Source organism: Alligator mississippiensis, chromosome 9, assembly GCF_030867095.1.
Source record: "Alligator mississippiensis isolate rAllMis1 chromosome 9, rAllMis1, whole genome shotgun sequence".
Taxonomy (NCBI): Eukaryota; Metazoa; Chordata; order Crocodylia; family Alligatoridae; genus Alligator; species Alligator mississippiensis.
In genome coordinates this window covers 38,228,979-38,255,243 of record NC_081832.1, presented here as the reverse complement: position 1 = coordinate 38,255,243, position 26,265 = coordinate 38,228,979, and the positions used below count along the sequence as shown (strand labels likewise).

Sequence of the window (26,265 nt, the reverse complement as noted above, 5' to 3'; positions counted from 1 at the left end):
ATCTTCCCCTTGGCAAGGAGTTAGACCAACTGACCTCCTAAGGCCCCTTCCAGTTCTTTTTTATTATTCTGACTGGGAGTTGTGTAGGGATTAAAGGTAATTATAAAGCAGGGTTCAAAAAGGAGAGAGCTTTCATGATTTAGATCAGACCAGGAACATTGGTAAGCACTCCAACAACCCTCAAGAAATTAAGGGAAACTCAAACGGTTTTCCTATTTATTAAACTGAGTCACAGAATGTTTTAAAGACCCCATCAAAGCCAAAAATTCAATGCAGTCTGGGATAGGAAATGAAGGAGGAATCCCTATTGGTGAACACAGGACCAGTCATTTGCCTGTCAGCTCCAGACCTGGGTGAAGTCAATTGAGGCAAAGGAAAATAAAAACATCCCATCATAGCCAGAAACAAAAGATGGATAAAGCTAGAAAATAGCAACAGAAACACACTGAGCTAACTGCAAAAAGTAGGAGATATTTCTCTCGTGAGCTATTCTCATAACTAAAACAGAACAACCTGTGAGATATTTCCCAGCAAACTTTAAATAAAGGTCTTTATTTTGATGCTTAATTACTTTCTGATTTTCAATATAGCTTGTTTCATTAAGAATTTGGCCTATGAACAGGATGCTCCTGCAAGTCCATCATTGAATGCATAAGTCATCCTGCCACAGAGTTCTGGAACCAAGGATACCCCCTACTGTCAGAGGGGCTGGCCCAAAAAGTCTAAGCCCCAAAGCTAAGTTACAGAAGGCATGCACAAGAGGATATGTACAAAGCTGGGGTAAGAGCACAGGGCTTTGACAACAGGAAAGTAAAGTGATGTACAAGTATATCAAAGAAAGTTGCTAGTTCTGAGGAGGTATTATTCCAGGATTTAAATAAAAAAGGGAGAGAAACCCCTAATATAAATCTGTCTGCAGCAAGAAACTGTTGAAAAGTAGCCAAGAAAAATTACATGAAATCACCCCTTACCCTCACAGCCAGCACACACATCACAGACATGCATTGGTCTGGAGGGCACAGACATTTCCTTCAATCAAAATGCTCATGAGAAAGAAGAAGTCAAGGGGTCCTGTGAGGTGTTTTCCAGCTGGTGGCGAATACATTTGGGAGTGGGAGGAGGCCAAGCCTGCAAGTAGATCTCTCCCCCTTGCCTCAAGTCATTGTGAGAGACTCAGTCTTAATATGTCACTACCCCTTGGAATTGCAGATGGTGGGTATGGTAAAAAGGTTCATTGCTCTTCAAAATATGCAGCATGATACGAGGCTGAAAAAAATGCAGCTTTGCTGGCCAACTCTTCTCCCCAGAAAGTACCCAATTCAGTATAGGTAGCTTATTAGAGTAATCTGCATTTAGCTTTCTCCCTTCCTAGATTTCTTATCTTTTTCACCTTGAGGACAACATCTAGTCTTGGATAGTCTATCCAAAGAATGGGGTAAGAGGCAGTTCCAAAAGCTGCCTCTTTTCTGTACCTCAAAGATGGTACAGAAAAATCTAATTAGCCAATCACTTCATAGAACATGATGCCTGTGTTGTGCTACATGCCTTTCAACCCCCACGGCAAGTGCTGAACTCTGCTCTCCTTAGTGTTATATCAAGTAGTACTTCACCCACTGACAAAAATGGCAACAGCATGTAGCCTTAAGCATTGACACCCCTAACAAAAACAAAGGAAGATGGGGATTAAAGACAGAGAATGGCTGTACTAGTACTCTGTCTACTGCACTCAGAGTCCATAACAAGTCGTTAATTAACCGGAGGGGAATTACCCCAGGATAAGCATCACTTTGGAGAGCTCAGAGTCCCTTATAATATAAGCCTCATGGTTAGGGAGTTTGTCAGAAAACCATGTTATATGCCCAAGCTGCCACTCCATGTAGCTCTGTGCTGCAAAGCTGCTGTGATTCCAAGTGACTTCCTAGGCTGCCTTCACTGTAAGGGCTCCTCCAGTGGTGAAGAGACCTAGAACCAGCCACCATATGCAAACCCAGGGTATGAAAAATTTACCAATTAATTAAAATTTAACATTTTATATCAACAGTGGACCAAGCCAAGGTGGGTGGTGTGCATGTATGTGCGCACACATGCCTGCCTCTATCCCTAGCCAGTGTAGTCAACATACTAAGTGTAGAGACCAAGCCTAACTCCACAAACAGATCTGGATGCAAGTCCTTTAAATGAGGAGTTGGTGCTTGTGCTGACACTGGGGAGCAGACACTTCTTTATATCTTTATGTAGTGGAGGGAGGTAACAGACAGAAGAGAATCTTCAGGAGTACTGGAGAAGGTAGGCAGTGGTGTGTATCCAGTGACTGAGAGGGAACAACTATAGCTATGCTTATCAAAGTGTCCCAGGGCAAGGGCTACTACTTTTCATTGGCTGAACTCCCATCTTTACACTGACACCTGAACTAAGCAGCAATCTAAAACTGAGTCACTTTTCGAGACTGGGTCTCGAAAGTAAACTTTAGAGGCAACCCTTACTTTCAGTGTCCTGGTAACTACATTGCTTAAATGAGCTGTCTCCTATGAAACAACTAAGTTTTTTGGCAGATCTAGTACCTAACCCGCATCTCAGAAAGGCTCTCTTTTCCCTAGCCCAAGAGACCTGCAGTGTATCAGCTCAAGGCAAGAACAGCAGGTTCACTATAAGCTTTCAGGACTGGCAAGATCAGGTCACTTTATGAAAGGCAGAACAAAGGCAAGGGTCCTAGGTGCATCTGAACTTGTTCTTGGTCTTTAGCAAGAACAGGAATAGCAAAGGAATTGCTTTTTAAAAACACATTTTAAATGGTTGAAATAGCATTTTGCGATACAAAACCATTCCCATTTACATAAGAAAAATCCTCCCATGGTTAAAAAAAAAAAAAAAAAAAAATAGCCCAAGGTCAATGCCACACAAGAAAATAGGAACAAACAGAATCATTTCTAGCTAGTGTTAGAGCCCAAGTCAGCTTCACTAATCAGAGAAGCTCAAAATTCCTGAAGTGCTGAAGCTATCGAGCGGACTGGAAAACGAAAGCAGAAGGACAAGGAACTTTTTCTCATGTATAAAACTTTACATGCTATTTGCCAGGTGTTTTGTTTTTATGATAGGAATTAGTTTACAGAACACTAAAAGAGTTGGCTTGTTGCATCCTCACAGCCAGAAGGAGTTACAGCAGAAGGTTCAGGGGCCTGTAACTCAAGACGGCAGCTTTGCACTTCACCCCTAGAAGCTTCTCAGGAGGTCAGAGCAGCACTTCATGTCAAACTGGAAAAACAAGACAAAAATAAGGTTTAGCAAATGAGGGGCTGTCAAGGGTAGCAGGCACTGCTGAAGATGCCAGCAAGTCAGCTTTCTGCCTTGCAATTCCAAAGGGATAACAGTCTAACAGACTGGACATTCCAGGATTTTATTGTGGAACAAAAGGGCTTCAACATTAGGGATGTAAATATACTTTTTTTAAAATCCTCTAATATAGCATCCTCTAATTATAAACAGGGATCCTGGTTTTCCTTGATAAAAAAAAATCGTAAGTTCTCTGCTATAAACCCCAAAATCTGCGATTAAAATTGAAGGCTCCCCTCCACCCCCAGCTCTGCTGGTGGCTCATTCCCCACTCACAGCCCCCACAGCCTTGCTGGTGCCCCTTGCCCCCACCCACAGACCCTGCTCCCCCAGCCCTGCCGGAGCTGCCAGGGTTATGGACCTGGGTCCGTAGCCTCCTGACCCCACTTCCCCACTGGCTGTGAGCTCAGGAGGGGCAACTCCCTGCTGCCACACGCACTGCCAGGGTAAAGGGGGGACCCACATCCCTCAGCTCTGTACCTGGGGCAGGCGCTGGCTGAGGCTGCTGCCCAGCCGTGTGGGGCTTGGGGCCCGGGGCTGCAATGTGCCATGGCAGGGACCCAGCCAGGAACAGATTGGGGCCACAGTTGGCTCATCTGGGGGAGGGGAAGGGCTGGTTCCCCGCTCCCGCACGCACTCCCTGGGGGCAGGGGAGACCTGCACCCCCCAAATCTATACCTGGGGTAGGTGCAGGCTGCAGACTCGAGCTCCCACTCTGCTTCCCTCCCCTGGAGACTCTGGAGCCAGCGGGCGTGACCTGGCATGGCTGGGGACAGCGGAGCCATGCAGACTCCTTGTCAGTGCAAGCTGGCCCCTCACTGCCCTGGCGATGCACTTCCAGTGGCTGCTGCTGCTTTGGGGTGACAATCCCATGCCGCTGCCCTCACTGCAGCCCTGGGCACAGAAGGCACGTCGCCAGGGCAGCAGGAGAGGGCAAGAAATGGAGAGGAGGTTTTCCATGTGGCTCCTCTGTTTCCTGCTATGCCGTGCCAGGTCCGGGGGGGGGTGGGGGTGGGGGGAAGGGGGAGGATGACGACGGACACGACAGGGCAGCAGGAAACAGCAGGCCTCCTGCTTGCAGCTATTCCCTGCCACCCTGCTTCCCCCCCCCCCCCCCCCGCAACTCTAGGCTCCTGGGGCCCTTTGTGGGGTGGGGGAAAGCAGCCAGACAACACAGCCTGGTCTGGGATCATAGGAGCGCCTGTGCACCAGCAGCTAATTGCTTAACTGATGAGTCATTAGGGTGCTGGCAATTTTCCTCTTAGGCTATGGGTACTAGCACCCCCCCCCCCCCCCCCCCAGTTTCCCTTCCCTCCTTCCCTGCCAGACTGCGTCCCTCCTCTACCACCCCCCTAAAGGATAACCTGTAAGCTAACTAGCTATCACTGCACTTATAGTCAAATGATTGTCTGTCTAACCTTTCACACCCTTATTTGCCACCCATCTGCCGCTCTGTGATAACTTCCTTTGTACACACTTACTCTGTGGTATGTGCCAGGTAAACTACAGCAGCTTCCTCCTCTTTCTTTGAGGACTGAACTGCTGTGGTCTAGTTTCCATCTACTGCAGCAGGTGGCTGCGAGTTACTGTGGAACAGCTGACATACAGTACAACTTGCCCCCTTTCACACTACACTAAGCAGTTCATATGTTTGCACCTGTAGAATGTGAAATTACATGAATGCAAAAGGACTGCAGCCATCACTACGAGTGCAGACAGAAGTGCCGCTCCCAGCTGTAACTCAGAATGATTTTTGGAAAGCATTCCGAGTTACAACATTAACCCAGACCAAACAGAAGTTCACTGTTGATTCCAGGGGAGAGGAGCATCTAGCTGTGGGGCTGGGAGCCTACAGCCAGGTTTGGTCAGACTCTCTACCAGTGTGGGCTGTTTTCAGAATGGGAGGGGGGAAAGGCAGCAGAGGGAGCTCATTCTTGGGGCTCCCCAACTGGTGCTGAAGGGTGGGGTGGGTGAACTGGAGCGCTGCAACACACCCACCTCACCCTTTTGGGGAGGGGGAGGGGCGGAGTCTGAAAACCCCAGATGAACTCTCTCCGCTCCCTTTCCTCACCTCCCATTCAGAAAACAGCGACAGACTGGGAGCTCTAGAGACACAAGTTACAAAAAAGCTGTGATATACAGCCAAGCCCTCAGATACCACCGCATCTGTACTGAAGAGAATACCCGGGATTGCCACCTCACCAATCTTAAAAAGGCTTTCACCCAGCAAGGACACTCCTCCAGAGAGGTAGATTGCACGTTTGAAAGAGCCACCTGGTTACCACGTGAAGAACTGCTGCAGTACAGAAGAAAAACACCCACAAATCGCACACCGCTGGTTATTACCTATCACCCCTCTCTTGAACCTGTACTGAAAATCCTCAAAAAATTGCAACCCATATTAGAAAAAGACCCTATTCTTAAAAAGATTTTCCCAGAGCCACCCCATCCTAGCCTTCAGACAAGCACCAAACCTCGCCAACCTCATCACCAGAAGCAAACTTCCTCAAGCCCAGAACACAACAAAAGGATCCAGACCATGCCATGACAAGAAATGCAAAACCTGCCCCCACATCTCCACCATCCCCACTATTACTACACCCCACAACAGAGCCATCAGCATCCCAGGATCTTAGAGCTGCACCTCCAGAAATGTGATATACCTCATCCAATGCACCAAATGCCCTGATGGAAGATATGTAGGAGAGACCAGACAACAACTGCGCACCAGAATGAACGCACACCGGAAATCCATCAAAGACAGAAACACCCAATTACCGGTGGGGGCACATTTCTCACAGGAGGGCCACTCTCTCTCCAATCTCTCAGTCCTGATCCTCAAGGGAAACTTACACAACACTTCCCAGAGACGAGCCTATGAGCTCCATTTCATCAACCTCCTGGATACTAGAGATCAGGGACTAAACATAGACATTGGATTTTTGATACATTACAATCTGCCTGGCACCTGACTCCCCAGCCCAGCCCAGCCCAGCCCCTGGCTTGTTTATTTTTCATTCCATCCAGGAAGAGCACACACTAACTGCTGCAACTTCCTTAGCCTGACAAAGGGTTTTGAACCAGAAAGCTTGCTTAATAACTATTCTCCAACCATTTGGGTTGGTCTAATAAAAGATATCAAATTCACCCAAGGAACCTTCTCTGCCTACATTTTGTAACATCTTTATCTGCCATCATCTTAGGAACAACACTGTGCATCACACTTAGGTCAGAATACAAGAAACCCTGACTTATATTAACATGTATAAGCCCTAAACATAAAAAAAGCCATTGCAGATTTTAGTATAAGCATTTGATATAATAGCTTTATGGTTCAGATACAAGCTAAAGCTAAGGTACTCAGCAGAACTATTTCTATGAAGCCCCTGTTAGTCTTCAAACATGACTGGTCCTGACAGCAGAAGTCAAGGTCTAGGCTCTACTGGTGCATCTGTAGCATAGTGGGAGTTTTTATGCATATGTCTTGAAACAGTGCGGACGTTCAGCTACAGTAGCAAGTCTGGGCAGCAGTGAAAATGGTGGCATCAGTTGGGTTTAACAGCTTACACAAGTAAAAGGTCTTAGAACACCCTAACCTGGTAAAAGCTTTCCAACACCTACAAGAGCCATGAGGCTGGAGGGGCTGGCCAGGTTCTGGATGAAAAGTTCTTTGTATTTAAATTTAGCAAGCTATCATATTCTATAAAACTTTGCCATCTTTGAAGATTTGGGGCTACAAACAGACATTGCATTTGTCCTGGCTTAAACCATTTTATCTCAGGGGCCAAGCACAATCATTCAGATGCCCATGTTCACTGTCTTAGGATAAATCCTAAAAATGTTTGAAGACAGGAAGTACTACATTTTTCCCGGGATATCATGAAGTACATCTAAACGCTTATCCCAGGATTGCATCACTGAATCAACCCCATAAAAGTGGCAGTGCATTCAGCCATTCATTATATCCCAATTAGAAGGGTGATGTGTATACATGCCAATCCCAGGATATTTCTGTTCCAGGAACAAATGTTACATTTGTTCCTTATGAAGGGGAACACTAGCGTAATTCCCTCAGTACAGTGAACAACTGTCTTAGCATTTGCAAGCAATGAGAAACATTTTTTCCTTCCAAACTGAGAAAAGATGCTAATGCTTAGATTATATCCAGGCCAGGATTCATCAATTTTTGGCAAGCCATATTCTCACACAACATGGTTAGAATTTCTGTAAAAGAAATGTAACAAATTATCTTATTTTATTAGAAAAGTTGAATGGATTTTGCTCAAAGTTGGAAAATAATATTCATCTTCATGGAAGAAGCAGAGTATGAACATTTTTTGTCAATGCTCTGTTTTCTGGAAGCTGAATGCTTGAAAACTGAAGTGCTGGGGGCACCGATTCCAGCAGAAACTCTTCTGCAACTGTAACTACAATGAATTTAGGATACGTATACATTCTAACAATCTTATTATATCTCTGGAGTCCTAACTCTCCATTTTTTGCCTCACTTTCTGTTTTATACTTTCATAGGCAAAAAGTGGAACTTATTCCTCTTTCTGTAAATTAAGTTGGCTAATTTCAGTAAAAAAAAAAAAAAAGTGACAAAATTAAAAAAAAATTAAAAAGTCCAGAAGAGAGAAGAAAAGGAGAAAAAAAATCCTGGAAAATTAGTTTACCTGTTTTGAAAATGAATGTGCATAGTATGAGATCCCAAATTACCTGTCAATTAAGGAATCCCTCATGCTAGTAGCAATAGTACTTGGCTGAGCTTCGTTCAGTTTGAATATGCTCTCAATAACAGACAGCTCCGTGCTGGTTGTATCCAGCCCGCAGAAGGCGCACCAGTCATTCACAACCATCCCCGCTGCAATGACCTCGCTGCCACGATTTACTGTTCCTGCCTGGCAAAAAGTAGAGAAAGGGATCAGCAAAACAAAGCAACATCAGATCGTTAATGACACTTCTCTCTCTGCCAGATATTAGGGAAGGGTACCACCCCAAACCATCTAGTTGATTCAGGAATTTAAAACTCACCAAAATAGCTACAAACATTTAAGGCAATGGAGACTGAGAAGCCATTGTACTGAAAGACATTTAACTGTACAGAGCAACAGTTCTCAACAAGTAGGCCACAAGGATGTTGCAGATGAAGCACAAGCGGCTACAGAAGGTTTGGCCAACTCTTGCCCCAGCCCACAGGGTTTCTATGGTGACAGGCAGTATCACCCTAAGATGCATGCACTGCTGTGTGCACTCCCTCAAAAACAGGAAACAGCATGGCCACCTTCAGGCAGTGCTGCAGGCAAACTAGTTTTACTGAGAGGCAAAGTTAATTCATCTAGGCACATCATATTAAGGCTACGCTGCTTTCAATTTGGAAGGAAATGCACAAACAGTTAGCTTGGATAACTGAATGAGCTGCCCTACATCAACACAACACTAGGGGGTTGAACTAGATGACCTCTGGAAATTAAGGGTTTATGAAACAGGCCCTATTCGATTTGGATTCAGATTCGGCTGGAATCAGGGACAGTGATTTGATTAGTTGATTTGGATCACTGTCCCCAATTCGATTCAGCCATATAGCCAAATCCATATCTCAAAATGCAATGCTGATTCGGAGAATCAGCAATTCAACCACAGACACAGCTTTAAAGGTTTTTTCTACATAACTCAAGGTACCAGGTGTGGGGGAGAGGGGGGCCCCCACATGCTCAGCGGTGAACCCAGAAGTGGATTGGAAGTACTTCCAGTCCACTTCCGGGTTTGTCAGGGAGAAGGCTGGGACCCTCACCCCTGGTGATCAGCCATGGGGGGACCCCGGTTGCCCCCCCTAGACCCAGAAGGCACCAGTGACTGAGCTGGAGGGTGCGGGGGGGGCCACAGGGCTCCCCTGCACGCTCCCCGGCCGACCCAGAAGTGGACTGGAAGTGCTTCTAGTCCACTTCTGGCTCTGCTGCCAAGGGCACTGGGGACCCCCCCCCCACCGCATTCCTGTAGGACGCTCCATCCGCCCCAGCATCATAGCATTCATGAGCCATCTTGTACCTCAAGGTATGTAGAAAAAACATTTAAAGCTGCGTCTTTGTCCGAATCACCAAATCTTTCCGAATCAATTCAGAGGGTTCCAATTCAATTCACAGAGATTAAAGGGTCTCCCGAATCGATTTGGATTCGGAGATTCAGCCACTGAATCGGGCCGAATCTCCACCAAATCAAATCGGCGACCAAAGCTTCACATAGCCCTACTGGAGATCCCTTCCAGGCCCACTTCTCCGTGATTCTGCACTAGGGCAACTACACAACACCAGAATACTTCCAGTTCCAAAGCTCTTTGCAAGTGATCACTCTGGAAGGTGGGCCACAGGATCAAAAGGGCAAAACTCAATACAAGTAATACAACAGCTGGAAAATTAAGTCACAGCGATGCTGAAATTCATTAATCCAGCTAGGACAGCTGGCCACTGCCTACTTCAAAACAAACAAAATTTTATCCCTAAAATTTAAATAATACTAGTACTAATACTAAAACTAATAAGTGAATACCCAGATCATACCACCTGTTCCATTACAAAATAACCAACATCCTGTGAAGTACATTTCCTTACACGTAGAACAACACTGTCAACAAGCCACTCATCTTATGAAGCTTATTCAATTTGTCAGAGAGGCACTCCAAGTTCTCTCTTCTTGCTGTCCCCATGCAGTATAAGCAGCATAGTAGCAGAGCACAGTGCTAACTCTGAATTTACTACCACAGATTTTCACTGGCTCTCATTTTGGTACCAAAACATCTGGTTGCATTTTTAAAAAGGTGGACAAAGGAGGGAAGAGGGCTATTCTGGCAACTGAAGCGGGGAAGTCAGGGGCCTTTAGCTCCAAGAGACTTGGAATGTTATCCAGGTAAAACAACTGAGCTTCTTGGTATCCAGAAGAGGACCCAACAATTTGTCCTGTCAGCAACAGTAAAACTGACAGGTTCCATTAATTACACACTGTGGCTGGTTGGTCAAGCTAGTAGAGCACCACAGCTATTCAGAGAGGATACCACATGGAGGCTTGATGGAGAAAAGCCATGAAAACTTAAATCTCACCAGTCAGAAGTGTCTGAGGTAGGAAGAAAGAGAAAGCATACAAGTCTATAAATGTCTTACCACAAGTGGGACCTGAAGCAGTGAAGAGAGTTCATCCTGGTCTTCAACTGAAGTCTTAGGGTGCACAAGTCCTCCTTGGTTACTGAAAACACAGTAACTTCCTACCAGCACCTGTTCTGCTACTGTCTGTCTGAAAACTTCTACTTTCAGCACATCAGCCAATATTTCTTCAGTCTCCTATAAATACATAAAATCAGAAGTCCTTGGTTACATGGTGTCTCAGAATCCAAAATTAAAAACACGAAAGGCTGAACTCTATGGTGACCTACGCTTCAGAATTTGCCCCGAGTGCTTTGGAGGCAGCCATTATGACTTTCAGTTAAGTGTTTAGAGACTAATCCTTCAGATGCAAAACAAGAACACAACCAGTGCTCCATCAGTGCACCGCATCCATAATTTTCTTTATCTGTCAGGTACCTCCACCATTGTCAAACATGTTTCTTTGTCTTGAAATCCTGTAAACTCAGTAAAGTTCAATTACTATATGCTGATTCCTTGCTGATCTCCCTCTCTACTCCACACCTATCCAAACCAAAACCTCATCCTGTCCAATTCTGTAGGTGTCTACTTATCAGTTCAAAGCCTGATATGGCCAAAACAGACCTTTTAATATTTTCTCAGAAATCCTCCTGTACCAACCATGTAAAGTTAAGATAACGTCACAGTGGACAACATCACCAGGAATCCTGGATTTCCGATTAAAAATCACAAATTCTCTGATTAAATATTGCAAATTCTCTGATTAAAAACCCCAAATCTATGATTAAAATTAAAGGGCCCCAGAGTGCCCCCCCCCCTCCCCCCAGCACTGATGCCCCTCACTCCCACAACAGCCTCCCAACCTCAGACACACAGACATGCAGGTAAGTGTGTGTGAGGCAGAAGGGGTGGGGCAGGGCAGGGGAAAGTGAAGGTGCTCAGGGCAGGGGGCAGATCAAAAAGAGGGCCTGCTCCCAGGAGCAAGGCCAGAGGCTGAGGGCAGGGATGCCCCTCTGTGGGCCACACACACCAGCTGGCCTGATGGGGGGCAGTTTGCACACAGTTGCCGCCACTGCAACTCTGCCGCTGTGCCCTGCACTGCCTTCTGGCAGCCGGCTGCACAGCTTTGCAGCTAAGTGGTGCAGCAGCAGTGGCCATGTGTGGGCCACACACATACCACCCTGCCAGCAGGGGCAGGGTGTCACGCATGCGGCAATTGCCATTGCACCACCGCTTGTTCCCCGCAGTTGGTGGTAAGGGGTGGTGGCTGTGGCAGCTGTGTGCTGGCCATGGGATGGACTTGCACACGGCGGTCGCCACCATCACTGCTTGCCTGTGGAGCCGTGCCCACATAGAGCCTCTCCCTCCCCGTCCGCAGGCACAGCTCTGCAGACAAGCAGCAGTGGCAGTGCAAGGTGGAGGTGGCTACTGCATGTGAAATCCCCCTGCCCCCGCCAGCTGGCCGGGCAGCACGCAGCCACTACCACCACCACCATTCCCCGCTGCCGCTTGTCTAAGGAGCCATGCCTGCAGATGGGAGGGGCTCGCACGTGGCCACCATTGCTGCTGCTGCCCCACGGCCAGCCAGCACACAGCCACCACCCTTTAGTGCTGCTGCAGAGCCATGCCTGCAGAGCCATGTCCAAAGAGCTGTGGGGCCAGCCAGGGGACGGCAGTGGTGGTGCAGTGGTGGCCGCCACATGCAAGCCACTCCCTTGCCCCACTGCAAGCTGGCAGTAAATGCGCGGCCCGCACATGGCAGCCACCACTGCACCGCCACTTTCCTGTAAAGCTTTGTGGCCAGCCATGGGAAGGTAGTATGGAGCACAGCAACAGCCACAGTGTGCGAACCCCCCAGCCGGCCGGCATTATGTGCAGCCCACAGAGGAGCACCCCTGTCCTCACTCCCCAGCTGGCCCTGGTCACGGGAGGAAATTGAGGTGGGGGGCAGGGAGACACTGTGGTGTGCATTCTGGGGCCAGCAGCGCCCAGCGCACTCCCTCAACCCCCAGCCACCTCCCCCTGCCCCGCAGCCATGCCTCACAACCCCCCAAGCTCCACTTACCTCCAGGGGCAAAGGGGAAGCCTGAGCCCAAGCCCAGCCTTGGCTGACTCAGAGGCTTGGGCCCCACCCTTCCCCCTCTAGACAGGGCTGGGGGTTTCCCACCATCCCTGCAATCAGCTCTTGCAGGCTGGAACTGTGCCAGCCTGCAGAGCTCTGCAAAAAACAGAGATCCTGCGGATTTATCTGCTAAAAAGGGAAAGCTGCATTTTCTCCATTAAAACAGGGAATCCGTGGTTTTCTCTGTAAGAAATGGAAAACCCAGATCCCCAATAATCACCTTCTCGTCTACCTTACAGACCTGCCCACCAGACATCATCTTCAATTTAGCTCTCTCTAGAACCTAACAACCAGGTTTTTTTGTCCAAATCCTGCTACTTCTTCCTGCATCACCTTTAAAATCTCCATTTCCTCTCCACTCACCCAGCTAAAAGTCCTGTCCACGCTCTCATCTCAATTAATCAACCTACTCAGTTTTGCCTGTGCAAAATCCCAGTTCGCACACTTACTTTTGTTCAGAACACTGCTACAAATATACTTTTGCTGGCTCTTCATTTTAACAATATCATCCTCTGGTTCCCCCTTTTTCATCACTTCAAACACAGAGAGAAGGCAAGTATTTTTGGTTCTTCAGTGTCTAGCCTCACCCAGCCTACATGTCTTATAAACCATCATCATGTCAGTTTTGAACTCTGCACTGCCAACAGTGTAACCCTTCATCATCATCCCTGTTACATTTTCCAATAGGAACCTCTGAGTCTCCCCCTAGCTGTGCCCTATACATGGGAAAAGCTCTCCATAAACATCCATGAAGCCACCTCCCTGTCCCCTTCAAACTTTCCTCCTCAAACTTAAATTAAGTCAATGGGCGCTGGAATTCCTACTGGTAACACCAGCTAATACTGCCAGGTTTCCCTGTGCTCTCCCCCATTTTTTGCATTCACTGTTTTCTTGCCTTCTATTTATTTAGCAATGTTTTAAAGCAGGAATCCGCTTTGCTTGTCCAGTGCTTAACACAATGGGGCCCCGAGTCACAACTAAGACCCCAAGATACTATTGCAAGACATAAGGCCCCACACAAACAGAACCTCCTCTTTCCCTAATTTAGCCCCTGCATAGAATATAGATCTGTTTAATAGAAATATGAGCATATGCCTACCATCTCTTTTTCCAAGCATAGGCATCAAATCCAAGAACTGACAATAATCTTTGGGAAACTTCACTGGCAAATTTAACTTGTACACTTCATTTTACCCAGGATCTCAAAGCATTTTTCAAATATTTAAAATAGATTCTTCATATGCTGTATGCCCTCTGGAACAGCATACCACATACTCAGTGCATCTGTACAGCACAAAAGTGGCTCTTATACTTACTGCACTGTTGAATAATTAATGACATTCAATATATTTATGGGGCAAACCATCCTAAGGAAGAACGAAAATAAAGATTAAATGAAAAACTCAATATCGCATAGGAAGTCTATAGCACAGGTAAAAATAGAACCCCAAGGCCCCTAACGTAGCAGATGTAGGCTCATTATACAATGTTCAAGGATGCTATTCCAGAAAATACCTTTATCGGTTGATCTCACTAGTGAACAGCTTCCTGGGCTGCTCTCCTCAGATGTCTTAAAGGGGAAGTGCTTGTATCCTGGAGCTTCAACTGGGATGCTTCTACTGTCAAATCCTGGCTAATCTCACTCTCTCCCTACAGGCATCAAGCAATGTATTCCAACTGCATAGCCAAATGAATATTATTTCAAAGTATTTTTCAGATTTTGGTAACTATTCATCTGCTGTCCACCCATGGGTCTCACCAAACCCTTCTTAGGTACAGCACCCATTCCTTACTCTCATCTCTGCACAGTTCCCATCAACCTACCTGCTCCTTTTCCCCTGTCCTCTCCCTTTTCTTCCTCTCTGATGGTACTTGCTCCTTTATCTCCCCAGCCACAACCTTCCATCCCACACTTTCCTTCTTTCCCATTCTCTTTCTAGCTCCAAACATCCACTCTGCTTGTAAATATTTGAGCTGTCCATGAGCTCGTATTATACTTCCTCCAGCTCCTGGCTTTCACAGAGCTTGACCTCTAGCACAACATCTGCTGCTGCTCTGTCTTGGAGACTTCTTTTTACATTTTCCACTGAGCTAGATCATAATGGATTTCTCTTCTCTTCTTCCTGCTATTTCCAGGCAGAGGCATAGCAAACTCTTTCAGCACCAGGTCAGAGATGGGGGAGGATGGGATGGTGGAGAGGAGAGAAATCTTACTTGTTGTAGCCCTCTACAGTCTTGCAGCTCCTACCGCAGCAGCATAGGCTCAGAGTGCTATAGCTGGGGAACAGGCTCACTGCACAGCAGCTGTAGCAGGAGTGGCTCCCCTTCCATTCCACCCCACATATGACACTGTGTATGGGGCTGCACCTAGCTGGCTCCTATGGGGACCCTTCTCCAATTTAAATTCTATACCTGCAGTCCCAGTCACCTTCATGCTCCCTTTGACTAACACAACCCACTCTTCCTCATATGTCCAATATTTCTCTTTGCAAAGGACCATGCATATTTCTTTTGAGAGAAAAAAAACATGATTTGAGATTCTCTCCTCTTCTGCTTCATCCTCCTATTCCCTCATCACAGAGGCAGAATTCCCCTAAAGTAAATGATGACAAGTGTGCAAAGCCATTACAGGCAGAAATAAGCAAGACAGGGGAAGAAGCAAATCGCCCAAGGACAATGGTTTTCAACCAGGGTAGTGTGAGATGCTTTCCAGGGTGCTGGGACATGGCCACCAACTCCCATGACTAGGCAAATCCTACCTCATTAATCTGATAAGCCTAAAACAAGAACACCCACTCTTGTCTCAACCCTTCCTAGTTCAGCCCTCCCCATGCTCTTCCTAGAAGCAGAGGTACAAGAGACAGTTCTACTTGCCCTGCACATGTACTCCCAGGAGATGCTATGCAGCGCTGGACTGGAAGGACTATTGCAAGAGTGGGCATTCCTGCCTGCTTTACAGTTATTTTATAATCCTAATGGAGGTAGGAGTGTGTGCACATCGGTACCGCAGCCCTTCCTGGTCGAGCTGTGAACGAGGCATATGGTGTTTGGGGGTTTTTTTACCTGTCCATGGCAGCACACCAGTTGAGAACCATTGATGGGTCTTGCCACTCTGCTCAGGGTCAACCCCATCATCATTTTTGGGGTCAGGAAGGATTTTTACCTCATGGTTAGATTGGTAAGGACTGTGAGGGATTTTGCCTTCCTCTGTAGCAAAGGGATGGGGAAGAGGATGTGGCCTCCTTCCTGGGATCTCTTGAGTGTATTTTAATAACCTTTCCACCAGGAAGATATTGGCCACCATGGTTCTCCTGCTTCACTTGTGGCAGTTCAGGGTGTTGTCTTGTGGTTGTGTCAGGCTGACCGTAGTTTTGTCAACAGGCTAGACAATGGATTTGTACAGACAATGGATGGTTTGGATAGGGATGATAGGTTGGACTAGATGACCTGTCAAAGTCCCTTCCAGCCCCACTCCTCTATGATTCTATGAACAGTGGCTCTCAACCAGGATGCCACCAAATTCAAGAGAGCTGTGGAGGGATAGCCCAAGTCTAAAAAGGCTGAGATGCACTGAATTAGATACTTGCTTACTGGTTTTCAGCTGTGATGCCAATAAACTGAGGTAAGTTATGGACGAATGCCTTGAAGCTAAAGAGATCGAGAAGCACTGCCCTAGAAGGGTTGACAACCCTAGAAATGCATCAGTGTCCAGCAGCAAAACTCTGTTCAGTGAACACAGAAGTTCTTCAAAGGATAAACCTGGAAGTGCTGGGCTCCTTGGAGGGTGGAAGTCAACTAGCTAGGAGCCATTCATTACAATGATGGGTACATGATGCTAGCTAGAAATTTAGAATTTAGATTCTAGCTCTTCCTCAATCCCAGCAGCTAGAACTCCTTTTGCAGTTCCATTTAGCCTCCTAGGCACCGATATTGTTCCTTTCAGACTAATAAGAGCCCTGCCTCCAAGTTACCTTTCCTACCAGTTTTACCACCTCCGTCCCATCTTTCCATCTCTTCTGATTGTCTATTTGCCACTAAATCAAACACAAGTTTCCTGTACTTTGTTGCAACCTAAGTCTGCAATCTAATTTTAGCGTGATTGAGCAATCATAGCAAAAAGGGCCTTTTTATCCCATTGTTCACTTCCTTAACTTCCATTTTTCTTCATTCTTCTCATGCTGCCCCTATTCTTGGATGCCAGGTCACTCCCCCTTCTCTTTACTCAAATCTCTCAAAAATCCAATTAGTCTACAATGTCCACTTTGTTGGGATGAAAAAAATAAACCACAGGTAGGCTAGCCATCCTAACATGTACATGACTAAAGGGAGCACCCCTTCAGACAGTAGGCTGAATGTGAGACTAATCTTCAGAGGCAAGGACTTTGTAATTTTATCTGCCTTACAAATAAAAATTGGTGAAAGGGAGAATAAAGAGAAGTCAATTTTGACTGAACTTTGAGTCTTTAAGGTTCAAACAGAAGCCAACTCTGTAATTCCTCAGCTGAGGAGAATGAAGGGGTCAGGTAAATAAGGCTCCCACTCAACCATTCGAGTGCAACTTTCAGTGTTTGTGTTACTTGTCCTAAACTAGAAAAGTTCACAGCAAACTCCCAGAACTGCATGGTCTACCTCTATAATGGGTTTCACTTTAAAATACCTCCAGTATGAACTCATAAGAAAATAAAAACCATTTACCCTGTCAAGATCTGGATGAATAAGTGCTACATAGTCATTGCATGTGGTGACATTGCCCAGAGCCGAGAGGCGCTCCTCTACCCGTTGGATTCGTACGGAGTCTGGAAGACTGTTGCGGATATGCTGAAGCTCTTGGTCTGTAGTATTGCTGGGGACCAACAGTCCATGCCGGTTCCCTGAAAAAGAAAAAAACCCAAGCTTCTGCTTCAAGGGGTCCTCTGAAACTAATGACTAAGACCACTCAGTGGCTTCAACCCTCTCCCAAACCTTTGCACAACCAGGATGCCAGGTAAATTAATTTTACCCTCTCATCACTGCCAGGCACAGAACTCAGCTTGAGACACAATGTTCCCTTTAAAAACAAAGAGAAAACTAGTTTGAGCAGAGTTAGTCAGAATAGGAGGAAAATGGCACTGGGATGCATTAACTGGAGTATGGAATTCATGCCATGGAAAGCAATTTTTCCACTTACTCAGCACTGGTGAGGACTCACCTTAAGTACCTGGAGTTTCAACACTACACTTGGAGAAAGATGTGAACATGTTGGAAAGAGGCCAGAGAAGAGCAACAAAATTAAGAGGTCTAGAAAACATGACTTAGAAAAAGTGTCAAACATATGAGCCGCAGGCTGGATCTGGCCTGCAGGGCTTCCCACACTCCAGACAACCCATCTCAGCTAAACCAGAAGTCAAGGGACTGATGTCACCATCACTTGCCCTGTTACCAAATTTTCAGTTCACAAACCCCGCTGGGAACATATCTGTGGCAGTGGGTCAACAGAGCAGCTCTGGCAGATGCAGTCAACTCTAGCCTGCCAGACGCCATGTGGTCTGGCCCCTCACCTGTCAACTCAAGTGGGCCCAACTATTCAGTCTGGAGAAGAAAAGATTGGGGGGGGGAGAAGAAGCAGGGGTGTGGGCAGAATCTGTAAATCTAACAGATGCATAAAGAAAAGGGTGATAGATTATTCACCGTGTCCAGAGTGGACAGGGACAAGGAGCAAGTCTTAAATTGCAACAAGGGAAAAGGACATTCAGTACTAGAAAGAACTCTCCAACTATTAGGGTAGGGCAACCCTGGAATAGATTCTGTTCAGATTGTTGAATCATCACAATTAGAAGTCTTGAGTAGGTTAGAAAGACATCCACCTGTAATGGTTTAGACAGGTATGACCCTGCCCTGAGCAAGCAGGTGAACTAAATCTCCCAATGGCCCCATTTTGTCTATGAGTCTAAGAAGGAGATTTCTATATTCATAATTAGCCTCTGCTAATAGGGAGACATTATAAACCCTTAATTTAGTTACTGACAACTGTCAACACTAAGGGTAGCCTACAGAAAAAAAGATTTGATGCTATTTTGATGACCCGAGCTTTGTTTCTGCTCGTTTGTTAGCTAAGGAGGAAAAGGCTGCCCCTAAGGAGGAAAAAGCCTCTTTAGTTTTTGATTGATAATTCCTGGAAGAACTAAGAACTTTTTCAACCATTGTTTGCTAGGGTAAAGGTGGTTTGGATTTTTACCAAAGAGTTTTTTTCATTAACATTTGGTTAGGAGGTTAAATAAAACCTCTGGCTAGCACCTACTTACCTTAAATAGTGTCTTCAACAAACATGCCTACCTTTGCAGTTCCAGGATACTGACAGTGCCCTTACCCTCCGCTTTACTTGTGGCAAGTTATAGAGTTGGTTTTTTGGGTAGGTTGGTGTTTCAGGCACTGCACCTGGTAGCTGTGCAGTACCTTTTTATGAATAGATTAGATAAACACTTGTCTAGGGCGGTTAGATAAGTATGATCCTGCCTTGAAAAGGGGGCTGGACTATATGACTTCCAAAGGTTTCCTTCCAGACCTATTTTTCTCTGAACCTACGAAATGAAGAACAGAAATTGCTACTTGGAAACCATGTGCACAATACCATGGATGAACATGATTTACCCTCTGAAGAGTGAAGTCATTTACAGATCACCTACAACAAAACCGTTGAAGTAAAGAAACCTGGTTACGTGCTTGCACTTACCCCATCATAAATAAATACTAAATTGTAGTAACTTAATCCTGAATGAAAATGGGCTAAATTACCACCGTTTACTTTTTACTTACCATGGGGTAAACAATAGCACAAACAGTTACCAGAGAGCAGCTGATGCATAGGTACCTTCTTTTTTCCCCCCGGTGTAATTTGTCTGTCTGTACCCAGAGTTGAGCCTATCCTGGATTTACTACTGGAGGTCTTCTAGCTCATTTGTTTGGCTGCGTTTATAATGGTGAGACAGCTAAGCCTGTTAGAAAAGCTTTGTTTCTCCAAAGCAGATTCAACATGAATGTTAGCGATGTGTTCTTAAAAGAACCATTTTATTCAGTCTATTTTAAAATCTGCTCCAGTTCCCTGGTGGTCATGGCTAAACCTCACCTTCTATACCTGTTCAACAGAGAAAAACTGGCTGTTCCAAGGCAGGGCCAGTTGTAGAACTTGGATTCTTCCTTCCGTTATGAAATGAGAGCCCCAAGTCATGCCCCAGCACCAAAGCAACCCACCTCTATGAAACTGAAAGACTTACCCACACACATTCTGCCAATAATTCGACATCCAGCAATGGAAGCATGGACAACAGGGATGGTCTCTGAAAGCTCCCCCTCAAACACACTGGAATAAAAAAAGACTTTCAAATGATAGCACAGAGCAGCAGATGACACATGCAGAATGTCACCCTCAAATCAGAAGCACTCAGCAAGTGAAACCAAGTTTCTAAAGCTAGGGGTCAAAGCTCTTGGATCACTTCATAGGAAATGGAGCCCTGCATTTTGTGGACGGGGAACCAGCTTCTAGTCCTTGGTAATTTGTCTGAAGCCAGACAGGGCCTGGCTACATGTGCACAAAGGGCCTCACAGTCACCACCAGCAAGCAGGGCCTGAGGAACCAGGTTGCACAACTACTGTGCTGCCTCTCACCATCCAACTGCCTACTCTCTGCAAAAGTGTTCATCAGAACCTGGGCACAGCTCGACCACCACCACCAAGTGCAAAGCCAAGAGTGCTCCCCCTCCCGCCCACCCGCCACCCACAATAGCAAAGGAGATGAGGTCTGAACCCCAATATCAACAACGGCACTTCCTGCCAGGCCTCACACCTGCCACCCCCGCAGCTGCCCCTCTAGGCACGTGCCCCGAGCTGGTGGGACGCCACGGCCTTCTGGCCAACCCAGGTCCGTGCCCCGGCCTGAGCGCACAGGGCGGCCGCTGCACGGACCTGTAGAAGCTCTCGGCGCCGCCCACGGCCGTCAGGCAGTAGGCGTTGGTGAGCTTGGCGAAGCAGCCGATCTCCTGGTTGTTCTCGAAGCTCGCGCGCACCGCCATGGCCCGCGCCGACACGCACACACTGCCCCCCGCCCGCGCACACTGCCACTGCCACTGCCACTGCCACTGCCGCTGCCGCTGCCACTTCCGCTTCCGGGGCGGCTAGAGCGGCTACGCGCGCTCGTCTCTATGGTTCTCGCGAGTGCCGCAGGGCGGGATCCTCCAGTGGGCGGCCTCGTCCCGCCCTGTCCTGTCCCGTCCCTTCCCCTCCCCTCCCCTGCGGGGCCTTTGCTGCAGCCATGGCGGGCGAGACTGGGGGTTGGGGCCGCCTCCCGAGGCCGAGGCTGTCGCGGCCGCACCTTGAAGCCCGGGTCGCTCGGAGGGCGGGGCGGGTTGTTGCGACCCCGGGGCGGCGTTGCAGCCTGGCCTTACGTCACGGCTCCTTGTCACCTGCGGCTCCCTTGGGGCGCCCCGAGCCCGGCCGCGAAGGCCCCTCTCGCCATCCCGGGGCTGCTCCTGCCGCCGCCCCGCGCCCGCGGGCGTTTATGTCACTGCAGCCAAGTGGTGTTTGTGCCTCAGTGTCCGAGTGAAGGAAGACCATGGTGCGGGGGCACCGGCCCAGCCCCGCCTGCAGCCCCTCAGCACGGGGCCGAGCCGCCCAGGTCCAGCCGCGAGGAGCGGCCTTGCAGCGGGGGCTGCCTGCCGGGACGCCCGGGTTGTGGCTGCGCCAGGAGTGCGCCAGCTCCCGGTTTGTCAGGCCCGGCCGGCGCCTCTGCGCGGCAATCCCGCGGTTTCATCCAGCTGCTCTAGCTTTCACCTAGGCTGAGACCATTATTGCAGAGCAGGAGCTGCCAGGACCAGCTGGCCCCAGGGGATGCAGCAGGAACCTGTAAAGATGGTTTGTCTGTTGTAACCAGGGGCGGTAGGTGCCTACTAGGACAGGAAAAGGCATTCACAGTAGTAGAATCTTTCGAAGTACAGTAGTGGATTTAATCCTACCCAGACCCACTTAGAGCTATGTATAAACCAGCTGCTGGGGTTTCAAAACTACTGGAACTTTCATTGCACTGGATGGTCATTAAAATGGATTTTCTTATAATCAGTCTCCCTGTACCCTGGTGCCTGTGCACCTGTTTCCCTTGTCCTCTCTGACAGTCATGGCGACACCAAGCTACTAGGCAGCAGTCAGTGAGCCCCTCAAGATCTCCTTGGAGGAGCGGGCATAATCCAGGTGTCTCTGTTCCATCTGAGAGATGCAATCCTTTGAGCTCTCCAAGGAAGAAGGAAACAAGCAAGGAGACTGGAGATCCTGAATGCCATGTGTCAGGAGTTGCTGGAGGGAGTGGGCTGGAGAGAGGTAAAAAGTGCAACAAAAATGGAAATCCAAGTCCTATTCTATCCACCAGGCACCCAAGTTAAGTTGGGCACCCAAGTGTGATCCTATTCCACCCTGTTTGAGTCCTCAAAAAACATTTAATGCAAAAGGCAGGTCATTCTTTCTCCTTGGGTGGTTTTTTTCTTATGACTTAGTCCTAAGGCTAAGATGATGGTGTGCTACAAAATAGGTGCATTAACATTTTTTCAGGGATTCAAGCAGGAAGGAATAGAATCAAATTTAGATACCTAAGTCCATGTATGTGCCTAAAAGGTGGAATAGGATTGGGCCCATGGTGCCTTCAAATTTAACCAGAGTTTTCTGGGTCCATGAGAGTGTTTTTGTGAGTTGCTCTTTGATGTGCAAGTAAGGCAGGATTCCTCACAAAGACTCTCATGGACCCAGAGGGACAGGCTTGCATCTTCAGCTCCCTCTGTGCAAAAATGAAGTTTATTTTCTGCCTATGGGGACTTTTTATCATCTTTAATTTTCCCTGAGTTTGAGGAAGGGCATGTGCCCAAAAGCTTTCAGCAAAAGATAATTTTCTTGTGATTTCTTAGTTGGTCTAATAAAAGGTATAATCTCTGAACTCTGAGTTCTAGAGTTTTGCATTTCTTCCATACCTTACAGGCATGCACCACTGTTGAGGTTAGTTCTAAACAGAAGTAAAATGCTGCAGGACAAGAAACTGCTTAGAGCCTAGACTTATTCCCTAGTCCCTGCTATAATAGTATATTTCTATAAAGTTGTCATTGTTCTGTAACCAGGAAACCTTCACACCGCTCATAAGAACAGCGGTGCCTGTGAACCAAAAAGATTAAGAGGCTATAATCCATCCCTAATGGCATACAATTGTTTCCTTCTGTAATGCTTACTCAGCGGTCAGCTTCTACACTGCCTTGCAGTTCTGGGGGTGGGGGCATGTCAAGGGTTGGAGAGAGGGTGCCATGGGTGGACTCAGGTGGTCTCCCATCCAGAAACAGGGATGTGGCAGTAATGACTTGTCATGCACAGGAGGGTGCACCCAGGCTCCCAGTCTCCTCCATCTCCGCCTTCCCCATGTGTCACCCCCACACCCCACCACTCTCCCAAACACCAAGGCAGGTAGACCAGGCTGCATGATCAGCAATGGGAAATGTTTTAATATCCCTCAAGCAGGTAAGAATCTCTCCTCCCCATTCCACTCAGTGCTTGGCTCATGTTCCTCCCCTCCCTTCCTCATCTACTGTCACTGCTGCCACTGTCCCCAGCTGCCCCAGGGAGGCTGTCAGAGCCCCTCCTACCCAGTTGTACCCAGAACTGGGGTCAGCCAGGGACAGCAGCAATAGTAGGCAAGTTCCTTTCCACAGTGCCTGTTCCTGGGCTGTCAGGGAACACTGAGGGTGAACTGCAGAGAGCTGGGAGGTCCACTTTCTGCTGCTGCTCCTGTCTCTGGCTGAGCCCAGCTGGGCTGAGCAGGTAGGAGCAGCTTTGGAGTTCCCTCTGACCCTGGGACAGATGGAGACGGCAGCAGTGCGAAGGGAAGGTGGAGGGAAAGGGAGGAGAGGGGATGTGGTTGAGAATGGAGGGGAAAGGAGGGGGAAATTCTTACTTCAGGAACTGAAAATGTGTTCAGTGGTTGCACCCACAGCATGCCACACTGAAGGGGGGGGCAGTACATTTGTTGCACCCCTGACCCCAGATCCACTCCTGGAGAGTGCTCTATACCAGTGCTTCTCAAACTATCTGATGCGGCAGACCGGCAATTTTTTTTCCAGTGGGCCAGGGACCGGTGCCCAGTTCAGCCAGTGGTAGCAACTGCGTGTAACAGTGCTGCACAAATGTGTGACCGGCTGTTTCTTTCTCTTTCCTCACCTCGCACGGTGTGACGTCACCTGGAGTGTTGGAACGTATGAACTGTGGCACTATGTCATACCAATGTTATGCTTCTGAAAATATATTTCTTTCTTTCCTGGCAACTTGCTGTGGACCGGTGAATATATTTCTTTCTTTCCTGGCAACTTGCTTCAGACCGGTGACCGGTGGCTTACTGAATCCCTAATTCAGGTATTGGTCCAAGGCAACTCTTGCCAGTTAGGGCAGGAGCCTGGTAGTATTAACTTTTGTCTGAATGGGGCACAGAATCAAGGAGTTGTAACTTGTTGGTTCTCAGCTGCTTTTGTTCCTGTGGGGGTGTTGGGGAGAGGAACCATACCATTTTAAGTGCTGCTCTCAGCTCTCTCAGAGCCAGTCATGCTTTTCTTCTCTGCGGGAGGCCCCACAGCCTGACAGGCAGCAGATATTTGAGCACCCAGGCTTACTGTCCTACCCCTTCGCTGTGATGCAGCTGGCAGCTGATACAGCAACAAACCTGCTCCTGGGACTGGAGAGAAGGTAGAAGCAGCAAGCCATACCTCTTCTCTCCACCCTGTAGTTATTGGCTTCATTTAAAAAATAATAGGACATGGCTCAAGTGTTCTTTTTCAATTCCTAATCCAAGGCACACTGTATCTTAATACAATGAACCACAAGAATCATCATGTGGAAAGTCATAAGTTGTGACTCTTCTACAGAGTATGCAGCTGTAGCTGTTTTGAAACCACTATGTGCTGGAAATTCTTTCAGAACCTAGCTCCCTCGTACAGCATTGTAGCACTGAATTATTTCCACTAGAAACTAGAGCATGTAACAGCAGGAAATAAAATGGCAGAACACAAAGATGTCCATACATGCTCGCATATTTACTCCTTTAGTTCCCCATTTCTCTAATACATGCACTGACACATGACTGGATGCTGATATTTTCAGTTGTAAGTTTTATTTTTTTATGTAGTGTGCAATATGACTTTCCCCATTGTTTTCAGCAAGTTGATAAGGAATTCCTATATAACACTTCTCTAGATATAACAAGAAGCTTAGTTAGTCACCAAACAGAATCAGTTAAAGAAATATACAGAGTAGCTTCAAATTATTTTTTTTAAATAAAGTTTGGGGGACAGTAGTCCTTTTTATAAGGAGTAAAAGAAGTCTACGTTTTTTCATCTTGTCACTCACAAAGTGATCTTGTGACCAACATTCTAATATTAGTTGCTGGCCCTTTTCATACACTTTCAGTAAAATCTGACCTCTCTAAATATAAGAAATTAAGAACTGGCATCAGGCTTCCTTTTACATCAAATATAATTAAGGACTTGGCAACTGTGTTTTGAATTTGATTTCAAAGTGCCATGAGAAAAAACAACCAGAGAAAAGTATGTGTTTGTCACCATGTAAATGAGATCAGCCAACGTTGCAAGGGCCACAAAAAACAGTTTAAAACCCAAATCGACTACCTATTTTCTTTGATTTTAATTTGTTATATTTGGTGATCAGATCTAGCTTACTGTGTCCAAGAGTCATTCTTTTGTCATCCTTGATTATTTTGCTGTCATTTTGTATTGGCACATCATCAAGTCTATCAGAGTCTGGAACTGTAGCCATCTTTTCTCTTTTTAACTGGTTGTACTGGATAATTAGATCAAGTTTACTGTGACCAAGAGTCTGTCTTTTCTCATCCTTATGCATGTTGATGCTGTTTTCTACTGACAGAGCATTGGAAACAGCATTGGGCCCTTTCTCCTTAGCAATTGCTCTGTCTGTAACAAAATTCTCAGGGAGTAGTCTTGAATTCAGTCTGTGTCTTATAGCAGAGTCATGGCACAACTGGTCAATGTTAGTTGTACCCAGTGTCTCATTTTGTGGATGACTATATTCATAAAAACTTAATATGGGGGGAGAGTCCAACTGCAAGGGTGCCCTACCTGTCATGAGATGAGTCTTATTATATAGCATAGATGTGAGGTCAGCTGAAATGCTGTGACTAGTGTCCGATGGTTTCCAATCCAATTTGGGGCTACCAGGTATCATAGCTTCTTTTCTTTTTTCACTAATGAAACCAGGAACCAGATTTTGCTTTTCCTGACATTCATTGTATGTGAATCTCTGCAGAAAAGGAGACAACTTTATGGTTGTGATGCTTGCATTTGAGAGGCTACTTGAGGGGCTGGAATTTTCAGTTTCATTCATTTGAGTAGGTTTTAAGAGAGATTGGACATTCCAGGAGGTACTGTGAGAAGAAGTGTGGATTCCAGTGTCAGGGACAGAGAAGCAAGTCACAGGCATGGATTCTGCATACAAACATCGGAACTCTCTGTCAAAATCTGCAACAATTTGGCCTTGGAAATGTGTCACCAGGCTGGTGTGAACTTGGCTGCAAAGCCAGGTGAACCTGCAACAGAAATTTCAGCATGGCAAAGGTCAGTAGAGGAAGGTATTTAGTACCAGTTTAAGGTTTCAATGATC

The 26,265-nt window shown here is 46.9% G+C and overlaps 2 protein-coding genes across 2 annotated transcripts in view; both read right to left on the bottom strand.

The window, feature by feature from the left end:
• Positions 1 to 202: 202 nt before the first annotated feature.
• EIF6 (eukaryotic translation initiation factor 6) lies at positions 203 to 20,706 on the bottom strand. Its single transcript, XM_006259265.4, has 6 exons — positions 20,524 to 20,706; positions 19,836 to 19,921; positions 17,281 to 17,456; positions 10,485 to 10,661; positions 8,050 to 8,231; positions 203 to 3,252 (listed from the first exon to the last, which is right to left on the bottom strand). The coding sequence occupies exons 1-6, from the start codon at positions 20,628 to 20,630 to the stop codon at positions 3,243 to 3,245; spliced, it is 738 nt and encodes a 245-aa protein (XP_006259327.1). The 5' UTR covers positions 20,631 to 20,706; the 3' UTR covers positions 203 to 3,242.
• A 4,014-nt stretch (positions 20,707 to 24,720) lies between these two features.
• Positions 24,721 to 26,265, bottom strand: part of FAM83C (family with sequence similarity 83 member C) — a 59,304-nt gene continuing 57,759 nt past the window's right edge. The window contains exon 4 of the mRNA XM_019485554.2: positions 24,721 to 26,191. Coding sequence (XP_019341099.1) covers positions 25,237 to 26,191 — 955 coding nt within the window. The 3' untranslated portion in view covers positions 24,721 to 25,236. The remainder of the gene's footprint in view (positions 26,192 to 26,265) is intronic.